The sequence below is a fragment of the Citrus clementina genome, unplaced genomic scaffold, assembly GCF_000493195.1.
Source record: "Citrus clementina cultivar Clemenules unplaced genomic scaffold, Citrus_clementina_v1.0 scaffold_3, whole genome shotgun sequence".
NCBI classification, from domain to species: domain Eukaryota; kingdom Viridiplantae; phylum Streptophyta; class Magnoliopsida; order Sapindales; family Rutaceae; genus Citrus; species Citrus x clementina.
The window spans coordinates 31,703,403-31,719,485 of NW_006262339.1; the positions used below are offsets into that span (position 1 = coordinate 31,703,403).

General features: G+C 30.6%; 1 protein-coding gene and 1 long non-coding RNA gene across 2 annotated transcripts; both read left to right on the top strand.

Annotated features, from left to right (window-relative positions):
• The first annotated feature begins 310 nt into the window (after positions 1–310).
• LOC112100286 lies at positions 311–956 on the top strand. Its single transcript, XR_002906615.1, has 2 exons — positions 311–403; positions 572–956. It is a non-coding gene; the product is annotated as an uncharacterized LOC112100286 (long non-coding RNA).
• A 7,508-nt stretch (positions 957–8,464) lies between these two features.
• On the top strand, positions 8,465–9,232 carry LOC18046254 (inhibitor of trypsin and hageman factor). The gene is made up of 2 exons (XM_006442346.2): positions 8,465–8,672; positions 8,841–9,232. The coding sequence occupies exons 1-2, from the start codon at positions 8,507–8,509 to the stop codon at positions 9,032–9,034; spliced, it is 360 nt and encodes a 119-aa protein (XP_006442409.1). The 5' UTR covers positions 8,465–8,506; the 3' UTR covers positions 9,035–9,232.
• The last annotated feature ends 6,851 nt before the right edge of the window (positions 9,233–16,083 follow it).

Genomic DNA, 16,083 nt, shown 5'->3' on the forward strand with positions numbered 1-16,083 from the left:
ATAGGAACAAAACGAATAAAAATAAAGAAGAAGGAAAAATTACGGTACTAACCTTATCGCGTTGTTACAACCTTACTATAACACACTAAAAAATAAATACGTGAAAAGAAAAAAAAATTAACTAAAAATAAATTAGTAAGATAAACAAAAAAAAATTGCAAAGAAAAATAACTTAAAAATTAAATTACATAATTTTAAAGAAAAGAAAAAGAAAAGAAATTCTTACCTCTAAATGCTGATTCACTTTTTTTTTTTAAATAAGAGAAAAAACAATTACAAGAAAACAACTAAAAGAAATTATGTGATTACACTCGTCATGAGCCGTTAGTGCTTCATTCCGATGGCCAGGAGCTCCTCACGGCTACCAGCAATTGCGATATCGTAACTCAATTTGAGTGTAATGGTACGTAATTATTATTGAGGACATTATCCTAACAATTACTGGGTTAATAATACAACTGAGCTAATTTTTTAATATGAGTTAGGTCCATGTACTTTTAAAATATGGCCATAATTTGCTGTTGAACAAGTTTTAACCACTTAGTAATTCATATATGAAATATAACTGCAGGCAAGAGCTCATGGCCAGAACTGGTTGGTGTAAACGGGGAGATTGCTACTGCTACGATACAGAAAGAGAATCCTAATGTTCATGCAATCATAATACTTGAGGGAACTCCAGTTACACAAGATTTTCGTTGTGATCGGGTTCGAGTTGTGGTTGACAAATATGAGAAGGTGGTTCAAGTTCCTCGGATTGGCTGAACTTCGCCGATTATCTGCAATCATCATGGCTGGATGGATGGTCAGGATTAACTGCTTGTTTATAATCACTTAACTATGTATTAGTAAAATAAATGAACAAGTAGTGTTGTTTAATAAAGCATGCATGGATGCGCGTGATATCCAATAATCGGGTTCTACGAATGAGTGTAATAATACAACCTTTATGTCTACACTTTTTTTATTTAGTTTTTTTTACCCTTGATAAGAAAGCACGCTTTCACATAATCATACTAAGAAAAAGAATACAAGAGATGAGTTGGGCAAGTCCCCAAAAAAACACCAGAAAGCTAATTTTGCGATTACAAGTTCTAGAAGTATGTTGAATTATAGCATAACTTAGTCTCCGAAGCTTTTCTTGAACTTCAGAAATAGCCCAAAAAATCTCATGTTTACAGATGCGACTTCAATTACGGTCGAGAAATGGCCGACAATTTTTTTTTTTATTTGTTTTGTTTGATGTGGCTTAAGAAAAGTGATGAGATTTGACCCTTCAATATATTTCAACAGCCCACTTCTTAGTTTTCTCTATTAATTTTCAAAATACCCTTATTCATTTAGTTTTTTTTTTTCGGTCTTATTCATTTAATTTAACTCTGCAGCTCCAAACTCATTGAATTTCAAGTCACATGTTGGCCAGCAATGGTCTTGGAACTGAAAATATGACTTTTCATAAGTAATTGTAGACACATAGTACTTATATTAAAAGCATTAACTCACTAAAATAAATAAATCAATACAAATTGCAAACGAAAAAAAAAAAAAAACACAGAAACTATTAGAAACCTTGGAGAATGATGGTTGAGTCATTGGATTGTTGGTATCAGTATTGTCTTCGTAAAGCAAACGCGCTAATTTTCAATCTTTAATATAAAAGTCAATTGTTGTGATGGGTGTTTGGCAGGAAAGGAAATGAAAGAGGTGGAGGAGAACGAGAGATAGGGGAGGGAAAAAAAAATGGGTACTTTTTGAAAATAAAAATTATTTTAGTAAGTATTTTAGACATTTTGAGTTAAATATGACTTAATGAGATAAGTTTTGGAGGTGAAATATCACTATTTCCTTAAAAAAGAGTGAAGCCATTGGCGCCCCCTCATTATCTTTATAAAACCCACCTCAAATAAAATTATAGTTAAGGATAAATAAATGTGTATTTGGTATGACTTATCTAAAGATTATAAATACTTATTTAATCTTGTAAACTCTTATTAAAATTTATTTTGTTGTTTGATTTTTTTTTTTTTTTTGGTAAAGCTTTTAAAGCTTAAAAAGTTATCTCACCTTTACTAGTAAAAGCTTAAATTTTGGGTTTTTTAGAATAGAGATTAAATAATTTTTTAAATGTTAAAATATCTAAAATATCTTCTACTTATTTGATAATCTTATTTTATTCTTTCTATAACATAACTTTTAGAAATTTACCAATTAAAATAATTTTATAATTTTTAATAAAAACTATCATTGACCACTAAATAACTAAAAGAAATTATTTACAAAAATTAATTCTACAAATTAAAATAACTTACCTCCCCGGCAACGGCGCCAAAAACTTATTGTGTAAATTTTATTGAACTCGCAAGTGCACGAATCTATTGTAATATAGATTAATGATGACGAGTGTCGATCCCACGAGGAGGTAGATTTTAATTGTATGTAGAATTAATTTTTCTAAATGGGTGGTTGGATTTGTGGTAAAGATGATTTGAAATATTCTAAAATTTAAATTAAAATGACGATAATAAATTGAAGTGAAGATCTATTGAAATGACGTACTTGGGTATCTGGATCCGCATCAACATACACCATGGGCTAAATATTCCTTATTAATGCCAATTAAATCATGAGGGGGGATTTCCACTCCTCATGAACCACACTCTAATCAATATGGTATTTAGGGCTTATCGTGCCAAATAATAATAACCTTGTACTAGGGAGCCGGTGAAACTAGAGCGGTATCTAGACAAGATTATTATTATTTATCGACGAAAAGTCAAAACATCTACAATAATTAGAGGGGAAGAGAAAGTAAATTTACCAAATAAAGCCCATGACATATGTTGAGACTTCACCTTCAACCCAAGCTTGAAAAAAATTAGCTACTCATAATTGAACTAGGGGCAAAATGAGAATTTATTAAAATACATAGAAAATACAAGATGGAGAATGAATTACAGAAAATGGAGCTAAAAAATGGATTCAGGGATGCCAAATTAGGGGGGAGAGACCCCTTTTTATAGATATATTGAGTAAATCATGGCAATTGGATTAAAAACAATTTGGACGCTTAGGATTGTGCCACATCATCAGTCAACAGTACGCAGTTTGACCACGTGGTTTGAACAGTCAACCGGCTTGAACAGTGACGCGGTTTGGTTGAAAATAATCCTATGTATATGCATGTACCATACGCGCGATTTTTGGTCCACTAACATGCTACCACGCCACCGATCAACAGTGCATAAGAATTTTCTCCAATGGAATCGTGACACCTCATCAGTCAATGCCACATCGTCAGTCAATGCCACGTCAGCATTCCGTATGTGTGAACAGTGTCGTGAACAGTAACATGGACAGTACCGTACATGTGAACAATATTATTTTTCCTTTTATGCTCCTCCTAAGGTTTTCGACTGTCCTGAGTTCAAAAGTGATGTCCGTTTTACTGTCTGAATTCTTGTTCATTGTAAAATGACCATGATGCCCCTAAAATACATAAAATACTTAATTAAAATAAAACACACATAATTAAATTACAAGAGACTAAAATACATAGAAGTGTTAGTAAGACTTGAAATATAAAATGACGATTTTCTCCTTTAGAAATATACACTTTCTAATACTCAACAATATACCTGCAAATCTGGGTAGAAATCATTTTCTGGCAAGAGTTTCCAACCCTTTCTCACCAATATGATCAATCCTTTTATTCCATATCTCAATGTCAGAATCTTTTACAGCCACATTCACATCTTCTTTCTTAATCTTGGCTTCTATAAGATAGACAGTGTTTACTTTCCTCTCCTTAGCTAACATTAGGGAGCCTTTGGCGAGCTTCCATTTTCCTTCACCAAATTGGTTAGTATAACCATCATCATCAAACTTGCCTGTAGAGATCAAATTAAGGCGAATATCTGGTACATGTCTGACATCTTTAAGTAATAACTTATAGCCAATGCTGGTCTCTAAGCAAATATCTTCTATGCCCACAATTATGGATGCCCCCTCATTTCCCATCCGAACATGTCCATAATCATCATTAGATGTGAAGTAATCACGATGTGCAGTAACATGAAATGAAGCACTCGAATTAATTACCAATCACTAGTATGGAAAGTGAGATTTACTGAGCTCTCATCATAAATAATATCTAAATCACCATCAACTATGGCTGGAATTTCTACTTTAGTTCCTTCCTCGCCTTTCTTGCTTTTTTGAAACAAGTGCATCTGACTTTGAGGGAACTGCTTCAACACTCTTTCTTTTAGATTCTTCATTCCACAACCTATCTGTAACTATATCCAAAGTTAATTTTCCATTCAGCGCTGAATTATTCACTAGCACTACTAATATCTCTCAACTGTCAAGCAAAATTTGGTAAAAAAAGAGTTGAAGAGATTAACCCAAAAGTTGGAACAACTTACAAAGAATTTGATAAATTTTAATGAAAAGTTGGGATATAAAAACAAAACTTGATATATTTACCCAAATGTTGGAATCCAATAAAATGAGGGGGAATATAAAACCAATAAATTGTGGGAAAAGGAGTGGAAGAGCATAACCCAGAAGTTGGAATGACATGATGAGAATTTGATAAATTCCAATGAAAAATGGATATTTGAAAAATAAACCTGAAACATTCATGCAAATATTGGAATTCAGTAAAAAGAGTATGAATATCAAACCAAAATTTGGCGGGAATAAGAGCTGAAGAGGTTAACCCCTAGGTTGCAACAAGTTATAAAGAATTTGATAAATTTTAATGGAAAGTAAGGATCTAAAAACCGAACCTAATATATTTACGCAAAATGTTGGAATTCGATAAAAAGAGTAAGAATGTAGTACCAAAAGGTGGTGGAAAATAAGTTGGAATAACTGACCAAAAACTAGATAAAGTCTAATGGAATGTAGAGATATGAAAAATAAACCTAAATATCTACTTAAAAAGTTGGAATTTAATGAAAAAAGTGAAAATATGGAACCAAATGTTGGTGGAAAAATGAGTTAAAATAAGTTACCAAAATTTAGATAAATCTTAACGAAAAATAAGAATTTAAAAAGTAAACTTGAAACATGCACCACAAATATTGGAATGTTACAAAATAAGTAGGAATATATCTCTTTTTTGACATAAACTATAATATTTTTATAGTCTCTTGTATTATTTATAAATTTAAAATTATTACAATCTTTTGCCTCATTTAATTCCATATTTATCTTTTTTTTTCCTTTTTTATAATTTTTTCACATTAAAAATAAATGAAATTGTAATTTTATTATATTAACTGGTTAAAACCGGTTATACCGATTTTCTGCGTGCGCTGTATAACATACAGAGATGCATGGAATGTTGACTCCCCAACATAATTAGGGGTTGCACGTGCCCTCACACAAGTTTGTCTACAGAAGAAAGGATACGACTGCTATGCACCAGTTCCATTGACAGACTGCGCGGAATTTAATATATGGAAAAAATAATAACCGTAGGATATAAAGTACTATACAATCAACGGTTGATGTTGATTAAAGGAATCGCAAGAACTAGGTGGCCCAGTTGATGTTGTAGTGAAAATGGGAGAACTAGGACATGGCGGCCCAGTAAATCTGTAAATGTGTCTGCGATGTTTATGTGAAATCGGAAAAAAAAAATTGAAATGAAGAGAATAGAAAGAAAAAAAAAAGGCAACCCCTGCTCTCGTGATGGCCTATGCAAAAATTAAAAAACAAAAATCTTAACAAAAATATATATGCCATTTATTGACACTGAATTTTTGTCTATAATAGTTTATAGGGTGGTGATATTTTTACCACACAAATTCTATAAATCCACTGTACTTTTAAAAATTAATTATAAAAGATTCACATTATTTTTAAAAATTTCAAATAAAGAAGAATTCTAAAGAATTAATCAATTAAATCTATCTTAATATATATTTTTTATATTTTAATTTATTTTTTTGTGATTTAGATTTTTTTATTACATTTGACTATTAAGATTGCTTTAGTCTAAATCGAAATTGATTATTTTACCCTTAAAAAATAAACATACCAAAAGTTTACTTTAACATTCTTTTTGTTTTATACAAAATTCATTATTTCCCAATGGTCAACTCTACTTTATTAGTATGATTATTAACTTTTAATTAAACTATGGTAATATTTTTATGCAAAATACTCATGTAAACTATTAGACTATTATATACAAGTAAAATATTGAAAATCATTAGGCTGCAATTAAAAAGTTAGATTATATGTCACAAAATTAAGTACCTAAAGTATTACATAGAAGAACACATTTTTCTTAGGGCGATTAGGTCATTTTATGTCATAAAGTAAAATAATTAAATAGAACTTATATTAAAGCAACTTTAATAGTAAAAATAAACCTAAGAAAGAAAAAAATATAAGAATGATTTAATAGATTAATTATACAAATATTTTTTATTTGTATTTATTAGAAATAAAGTACAAATATCAATTGGGACCCACTGAGAAAAGTCCAAGAAGGTTTTCGACGCGTAACGCTTAAGAGAATCACGTGATGTAGTGAAAGTCGCATTGGGACCCACTTGCGTAGAAATTAGTCCCTCATCACATCCATATGGAGCCTACGTATTAAATAATGCAAAAACTATCGTACAAAGTTAATATTATAGATGAAGAGATCCCTAACTAATTTATATCACTTGTTGGGGGCCGCCTATTTGGTATAATTTTGTAATTTAGATAACTTACATCATTATTCGAGGAATCAAAGTCCTAAAATAAAAGAAGAAGACACTTATGATCAATCTTTTCAGTAGGTGTGGTAGAAAAAATAAATGCATTATGATACTATGGATGAAATGATTAATGCATGCGTTTACGGTCCACATTTTGCGATTATCCAAAAAGGTGAACAAGGAAATGTACAAAACACAGAATTGAATTGACAAAAGGAGATAATAGCAATAAGAAACTCGTGATTCAATCTTTGCCATGAAGTTTGTCGGTGCCTCTCCAATGAAACAGCATTCGGCAAAATAATCAATCATCTAACCTTTGGAGTTTTTCCAAAAATTAAGTTTTTATTTATTTATTTTATTACTTAGTCTAACACTAATCTAACTCCCTCCACGTTACAGAATTTAAACTCTAAATCTCTTATGATGTAGGACATTATTTTAGAATTATAAGATTTTTATTATTTTAAGATTTTCTATTTTAATTAGAATTAACTATGGTATGTGTTTAGTCTTTTATTTCTATTATAATTGTAGAAATAAATTCAAATAAAGTCATAAAACAAAAATAAATTCAAATAAAGGTAAACTCCATCTCAAGATACTGGACGCTCCATTAATATTTTATCTTTGGACAGAGTATTAACATATAAGTGATATCTCGGTGCAGTAATCAAACATTGATAATGAGAACACGTCAAACAATAATTTTCCTTTACACCAATTTATTGTTCACATGCAAAATCAAAAAATCATCATGTATTTATTGCCACAAATGCACATGCAATTCTATCAAATATGGATCTTCCTTTGGGCCGATTGATATCCACAGAAATTACATAAATCCAACTATATATATATATATATATATTAATTTACTGATTTAATTTCCTCAATACCATAAGACAACCACACATTGTTCTCAAATTCAACAATACTGAAATTATTAAAGTAGAGAACATCAAAACTTTAATTATTAATTGAAAATAAAGTCAATTCTCAATTATTCAATATGAAGAGGCTTTGATTTCACTTGTTAGAACAATAATCCTTTGGTGAAAGCCATCACTTATAATTCAGAAACATTCATGTTGTATACTAAGCATCAATAACAAAATATACAGAAGTGTAATTGAATCTATATTGTACAATTACTCTCTAGAGTTGTGTAGTTGACATTCCAGATCAATACATTCTCTTAAAGAACCCTTTAAGTTTATCTATACTCTCTTCCTAATGATGGGATGTCATAAAGAATCAAATAATATATGTGACCTAGGGACTATAACCACTTATATAGACAACTTTTTCTGCTGTCTTTAGGTATTCCAATTTCAGCCAACCATAAAAATAGAAATTATCCGTAAGTATCTACACATTAAAAGCTCACACCCTATTAAATAAATTGAAGCTCGCACCCTATTAAATACATTGAAGCTCATATTATTGTAAATGTTAATAGATCCCTTTTAATTGGACTAACTTTATATGATAGTTTGTAACGAGTAATTATTTACATATAAGATCAACATTAGATTAAGGATCCAATAATGTTGAATTAAAGATCCAACAATTAGAGGTGACTAGTTACTAAAAAAAGAAATAAAAAATGAAAATCAAGATATTTTTATGAGAAAGTCATGTCCACACGCCTAATTGATTGATCAGTATGCAACAGTGCAGTGACCATCTATCTATTCCTTCAAGCTCTATAAATAGCAAGCTCTTGTGCTTTAATTTCCACCTGTCTAACAGCCTTCAAAATAATTGAAAATTAATCAACAATGAAGAACACAGTACTAGCACTAGCTTTCTTCGTATTTCTCTTTGCCTTTGCTGCAAAACCATCTTTGGCTGCTCGTCATGAGCCGTTAGTGCTTCATTCCGATGGCCAGCAGCTCCTCACGGCTACCAGCAATTGCGATATCGTAACTCAATTTGAGTGTAATGGTACGTAATTATTATTGAGGACATTATCCTAATAATTACTGGGTTAATAATACAACTGAGCTAATTTTTTAATATGAGTTAGGTCCATGGACTTTTAAAATATGGCCATAATTGGCTGTTGAACAAGTTTTAACAACTTAGTAATTCTTATATGAAATATAACTGCAGGCAAGAGTTCATGGCCAGAACTGGTTGGTGTAAACGGGGAGATTGCTGCTGCTACGATACAGAAAGAGAATCCTAATGTTCATGCAATCATAATACTTGAGGGAACTCCAGTTACACAAGATTTTCGTTGTGATCGGGTTCGAGTTGTGGTTGACAAATATGAGAAGGTGGTTCAAGTTCCTCGGATTGGCTGAACTTCGACGATTATCTGCAATCATCATGGCTGGATGGATGGTCAGGATTAACTGCTTGTTTATAATCACTTAACTATGTATTAGTAAAATAAATGAACAAGTAGTGTTGTTTAATAGAGCATGCATGGATGTGCGTGATATCCAACAATCGGGTTCTACGAATGAGTGTAATAATACAACCTTTATGTCTACACTTTTTTTATTTAGTTTTTTTTTCCCCTTGATAAGAAAGCACGCTTTCACAGAATCATACTAAGAAAAAGGATACAAGAGATGAGTTGGGCAAGTCCCCAAAAAAACACCAGAAAGCTAATTTTGCGATTACAAGTTCTAGAAGTATGTTGAATTATAGCATAACTTAGTCTCCGAAGCTTTTCTTGAACTTCAGAAATAGCCCAAAAAATCTCCAGCTTGCTGTTCTTCTTGTTAGCAATTAAATTTATTACGTCTTGCCAATCTATTTCAAGTATCAGTGGTACACTTGTTGCCTCTTCTGCAATTTCCTAGCCCTAATTAGTTGCTTCAGCTTCTGCAGATGCTACACTGTCATAGTATTTTGACTTCTTCACTCAGCAGCTACAAACTCTCCCTTGTGATTCCTGGTGACAATCCCAGGCTTAGCATTGATTTTTAGACTTGATGGTGGCATCCACGTTCACTTTGAACCAGCTTTTAAGAGGAAGTGTCCAGCTTGGCTGAGTTGCACACACTTGCCTTGAACTTGCTTTCATTTGAGGGGCTTTAATTTTTATGTAGGACTCAACTGTTACTTCAGCTTTAGCCACTAATACCTGAGAATCTTCTTCTTCTTCTTTTTTTTCCAAAGATGAAAAGATTTCTGGAGTGCCAAATAGCCCAAATAGGCCATTGCATATTAATCAGAGGTTGAATCGCGACAGAATTACAAAGCAAACCACGTAGTCAAATACAAATACAAACATGAAGGCTCATGTTGCACCCTTTATCTGTCCTACGCACTAATGACGTCATTTCTGACAAATGAATGAAGACTATGTGTTACTATAACATGCCAACACTAAAATTTCTTGATAAGATTTAGACGATGGCGAAAATAAAATTATTCAATAATTAAATTAATGATTTTGTAGAAGTATATCGGCCTAATTCATACTAAAAAACTAGCTTAGGAGTTGGGTTTGCCCAAACCTACCAATACTAAAAATTTTGATAAAAATTAAACAATGATGGAAAATTTAAATAATTGTCAAAAAATTGATTATATAGAAGGCCATATGCCTAACTTATACTCAAAAGTTAACTTAAAATTTGAGGGTTACCCAAACCTTATATATTTAACCCGCGAATAATCTTCAGTCGATGTGGTATATTGCTTCTAACATCACTCATCAAGGGCATACCAGTCCTTTTGTTTAGTCTTTATCACGTGGTAAGGTAGTATTCATCCTCAATCGATGTGGGATCAATATTGTCCCTAACACCCTGGTTGCAAGTAGATTGGTTTTTTGGTTTGGCCCTTGTCACCTGATAAGATAGTATTCATTATCAACCGATATGATATATTGCCCCTAAGACCCTCAGTCACGAGCAAATTGGTCTTTTACTCCAGTCCTTGTCACTTGGTGAGATAGTGTTCACCTTTAATCGATGTAGGATATTGTCCCTCCCCTATCACATGTAGACTAGTCTTTTAGTTTGGTTGTTGTCACATGGTACATTCGTGCATGACAGTGGCTCTAATATCATATGGAAGTTCATAAATCTTTCTCATACTTAAAAACTTTTTCAATAGATGAAGGTTACCCAAACATTATATACTTAACACAAGTCTCATCCTCAGTCGATGTAAAATATTTTCCCTAACAAATTATCTCCACTTTGATTATTGATTAAAAAAGATTAATTGTCAATAAACATAAAAATTGATTGACTCACTTTTGCTAATTAATAATAAGTCATCCTTATTTGTGATATGGGCGCTCAAATAATAGTAAATTTTATTACAATAGAAATGTTCAAAATAAATTTTAAAGTGCAAATAACTCTACATTAACGTAGAAAATAGTCTTTCATCACATCCATGTAGAGCCTACATATTAAATAATATAAAACCATCATACACGATCGATATTATAGATGAAAAAAAATTAAGAGATTCCTTACATAATAATAATGTAAGTTATATTTATCATAATGTTGCATTAAATAAGTATAAAATTGTATTAAATAAATTATATTTAACTTGTTTAGTGGAACTTTGTAATTAATGTAATTTACATATTATGTAAGGATTAAAGTCCTGAAATAAAAGAAGAAGAAACTTATGATGAATCTTTTACGTAGGTGTGGCAGAAAAAAAAAATAAATGCATTATGATATTATGGATGAAATGATTGATGCATGTGTCTACGGTCTACATTTTGTAAATTCCAAAAAGATAAATGCATGTGTTTATGGTCCAAAAAAAAAAAAAACAATATGAAACTCGTGATTCAATCTTTGCCACAAAGTTTGTTGGTGGCTATCCAATGAAACACTATTCGGCAAAATAATCATTCACCCAACTTTTTCATTTTTTCTAAAAATTAATTAATTAATATTTTATTATTTAGTATAAGAGGTACAATTATTTACGGGAACAATATGAGGCTTATCCTAAGCAAGAACACAACATCAGACGAAAGCGAAAGAGAAAGAGAAAAGTAAATAAATAAATAAAATAGCACTCTGAAAGAAAGCATGAAGCATAAATCAAAGAAACTGATAACTGGGAATCTATTAACATCATTACAAAGTAACTCTTGCATAGCAATAGGCGGGCCTTTTCTATCAAGTAAAATCAGAACAGTGAGATCGGCCATCGTACTATTTGCTGCGCAAGTGTGAGTGCATCAAAAATTCGCGGTTGAGATGTTAATTTTCCTTCACTGAAATTAATATATATTATTTATTTTCTTACAATTTTTATAATAGTTAATAATTTTTCTGACAGTATAATTTTACAGTATTATTCTTATTTTTTAAATACATTTTTTTATACTTATTATAAATTAAATAAATCATAAAAATAGAAATTAAAATGTATTTTTTGAAGTGAACAAAAAATTAATAAATTGACGATTTTCTTATACGTTTTTTAAATGTTTGGTTATAATAAATATAACTTTTATATTTTCAAGTTAAATTATCAAGAAAATAACCCATTTATACCTCTTTTCCTTTAAACATTTGGTGGTAGGAAAATTTTGGCTATTATAAATATCATACAGTGTAAGTGATACATGTTAATTTCAATAAACGAAAAAATTGACAATCTCTTAAATTTCATATCTAAGAGTTTGACCTTCAATTCTACCAATGATTTTTGAGACACCAAGGAGAACCCAAAGAACCTATATGTAGGAAACTAACAATCACAACTGAATCACTCAACCCAAAGATTATACGATATTTTGCGATCCTCTATCAAAGGCCAATTCAATTACCATGAAAGCAGCCAAAAGCTCAGAAAAATATGCTGAATTTTTAACCTCATGCCAATCCAAAATCACTCAAATGATTCCTAAAAGCTCCACCTCAAGCCAATTGTACGGTTTTCTTTCGATAAGCCGTCTGAATCCGACTTAATCCATCAAAGATTGAGGTGGAAGATTTATAATCAAACAAACTAAGAGGATAGTTTGGGATTGTGGTGGCTGATAAAATAAACTACTTCTATTGATACAGATGAAATAAGCAGTTGATTAGAAAAATAGCTTGGTGTTTGGTTAACTGTGTTATTACGGTTGCTGTGAGTTTGAAAAGTAAAATACACGTGTTTAATAAATTTTATTACAAAAGTTTTATTTTATTATATAATGAATAAAATAGACAAAAGTTTAAATTGCCTTTTACTTTAGTATGTTTAATAAACTGTGTAGACATGCCTTTTTTTCTTTTTAAAGCACATAAAATTACAAAAAGTGCAAAAAACTCAATTGAATAATATCTAATGAACTTCATAATCTGTCATATAAAATATAATAAAAATTCATACTCATACATAATCTAAATAAAATAAAAAGAAATATGCATACTTTCACATTAAACTTGTTATAATAATAATCCTCATATTTTTCATTCTTGTGATCCAGAACCATTAATATTGTAATACTCTTCTTGAATGTCATCATCTCTTTCTATTCCTTTATCAAAGATTGAATTAGGATCATTTTCAATGTTGTCAAAATAAAGACCATATTGTGCATGCCTCCTCGTATAATTGTGTAATGTCATGGCTGCAATGACATAATTGTTATTAGTGTAATTTGATTGTGGCAGTAATATAATATCTAATGGTTCATATATTAGAAAATTGTGGTTGCTTATTTAATAAGTTGCTTATAAAAAATAAATCCTTACTTGCTTTTAAAAGTTGTTATCAAAATATAAAAAATTACGAAATAAGTAATTTTTATAAAATTTATCAAACACTATTTTTGTAAAAATTATGAAATAAGCATCTTATTGAGTTTCAACCTTAATTTACAAATAGTGCCTAAGTAACTTTGCCAAAATTGAGAGGAATTCCGAGGAAAAAAAGAATAATGCTTAGTATATTTATAATAAAGGACAAGGCTCGTTATGTTCCCTTAATTTGTGCTATTTTTTATTAGTTTTCAATAAATTCCTTGGATCATTTAAAAATATATATATCAATCAACACTAAATTTTAATAGCCCCTAGGGGTAACTAAAAATAAGATGGATAACGCAAGTATGAAATTTTTCTAGCTCCAATAATTAAATTAAAATAACTAATAAGTTGTGATTTTTTCCTTATGTCTATATGTTGGTGTGTAACGAGTAATTAAAAAAATCTAATTAAAATTGAAAGACCTTTTTTGTTGTGATGGCAAGATTATATGTATATTACCCAAGTGTCATCCCGGAAAATAAAAAATAAAACCATTCACAAGAGATCTTCTTTTTGAAAACTAAATCACTTGAGATATGGAACTTTTAAATAATCATGCCACAAAGGATTAAAAACCGTTGCATTCTACGGTGCATATAGATTTTGGAAGACCGTCCTAATTTTCTTGTCAAGTTCATCTGAATTAAACAATTTTCTATAATTTCACAAATCAACTGGTTTACTTTAATTTGTTCCTTTTTTGAATCGACCGTTTAGTCCCAAAGACACAGCAAATTCACCCATGATTTCTTGTTATTTCTATCAATGATAATCTACTGGGACCATTCATTTGACAATATGACAGGTCCGTTTATTGCGTTTTCTCCGCACACTAGGACTGAATGATAAGGCATCGTCCGATTATGTGGTGTGGATTTTAAGGGCATTTTATCTCGTGTCTTATTACTATTGTTTGCATCTTGTACAAGATTGATTTGGATGATGAGAAAGATTTCAAAGAATTATTAGTTTGAATCCACTTTTCTACCTCTAAATTTTCCATGGGCTGCAATCCACGGCGCATATTGAACCAGGTGGGGTCTAATAACTACTGAGAATAAGATGATGTGTTTATTATTTGGGTTCGGTTATATTAGAATTCACTTACATAAAACATGAATCTCAACCACACATTTAAAATGATAAATAATAAATTATAAATTATAATTAATTTTTTATATATAATTAAAATTCATACTTTACAGTAAGTGGGCTCCAACAAAATCATATTCGTATTATTTTTTATTTTCTATAAGGTAGCTGGTATTGGTCGAAATCATATTTCATGTTTACAGATGCGATTTCAATTACGGTCGAGAAATGGCCGACAATATTTTTTTATTTGTTTTGTTTTATTCACATAACAACCGCTCAAGTCAAATCAAAAGTCGGATAAGATTTTCCATATCTAAAGCAAAAGCCAGATGGATAATTATATACGACAGTGATCCTGTTGTATTAGCCTATCTATATTGGTTTTGGCAAGATGACAATTCGTACGGCAATACAAATGCTTGATCTTATCAGATCGATGATTGCGATTGTGTTTTCGCCGCGTAATATGACCTAATGACAAGGCAAACGTCCGATTCTGCGGTATAGATTTCATGAACTATGTTCATCATGCGTTTCCTATGACAATTACCAGAATTGATTTGGATGAGAGCGACTTTAGGGAATTATTAGTTTGTGTGATGGTCCATACTGAAAATATATGCATCAGCAATTTAACGTATAAAATAAAGAAATAATAGCCATTATAAATATACAGAGTCCGGTTCCAAGTGCTGAAAGGATCGATTAAACAACCAGGAAATACTTTGAAAATAGTTTTTTACTTCTTCAGATAAAAATCAAGAAATTAATCGGATCAATCTTTGGTGGGGGCGGTAATGTTTGATGTGGCTTAAGAAAAGTGATGATATTTGACCTCTCAATATATTTCAACAGCCCACTTCTTAGTTATCTCTATTAATTTTCAAAATACCCTTATTCATTTAGTTTTTTTTTTTTTTTTGGTCTTATTCATTTAATTTAACTCTGCAGCTCCAAACTCATTGAATTTCAAGTCACATGTTGGCCAACAATGGTCTTGGAACTGAAAATATGACTTTTTATAAGTTATTGTAGGCACATAGTACTTATATTAAAAGCATTAACTCACTAAAATAAATAGATCAATACAAATTGCAAACGAAAAAAAAAAAAAAAACACAGAAACTATTAGAAACCTTGGAGAATGATGGTTGAGTCATTGGATTGTTGGTATCAGTATTGTCTTCGTAAAGCAAACGCGCTAATTTTCAATCTTTAATATAAAAGTCAATTGTTGTGATGGGTGTTTGGCAGGAAAGGAAATGAAAGAGGTGGAGGAGAACGAGAGATAGGGGAGGGAAAAAAAAATGGGTACTTTTTGAAAATAAAAATTATTTTAGTAAGTATTTTAGACATTTTGAGTTAAATATGACTTAATGAGATAAGTTTTGGAGGTGAAATATCACTATTTCCTTAAAAAAGAGTGAAGCCATTGGCGCCCCCTCATTATCTTTATAAAACCCACCTCAAATAAAATTATAGTTAAGGATAAATAAATGTGTATTTGGTATGACTTATCT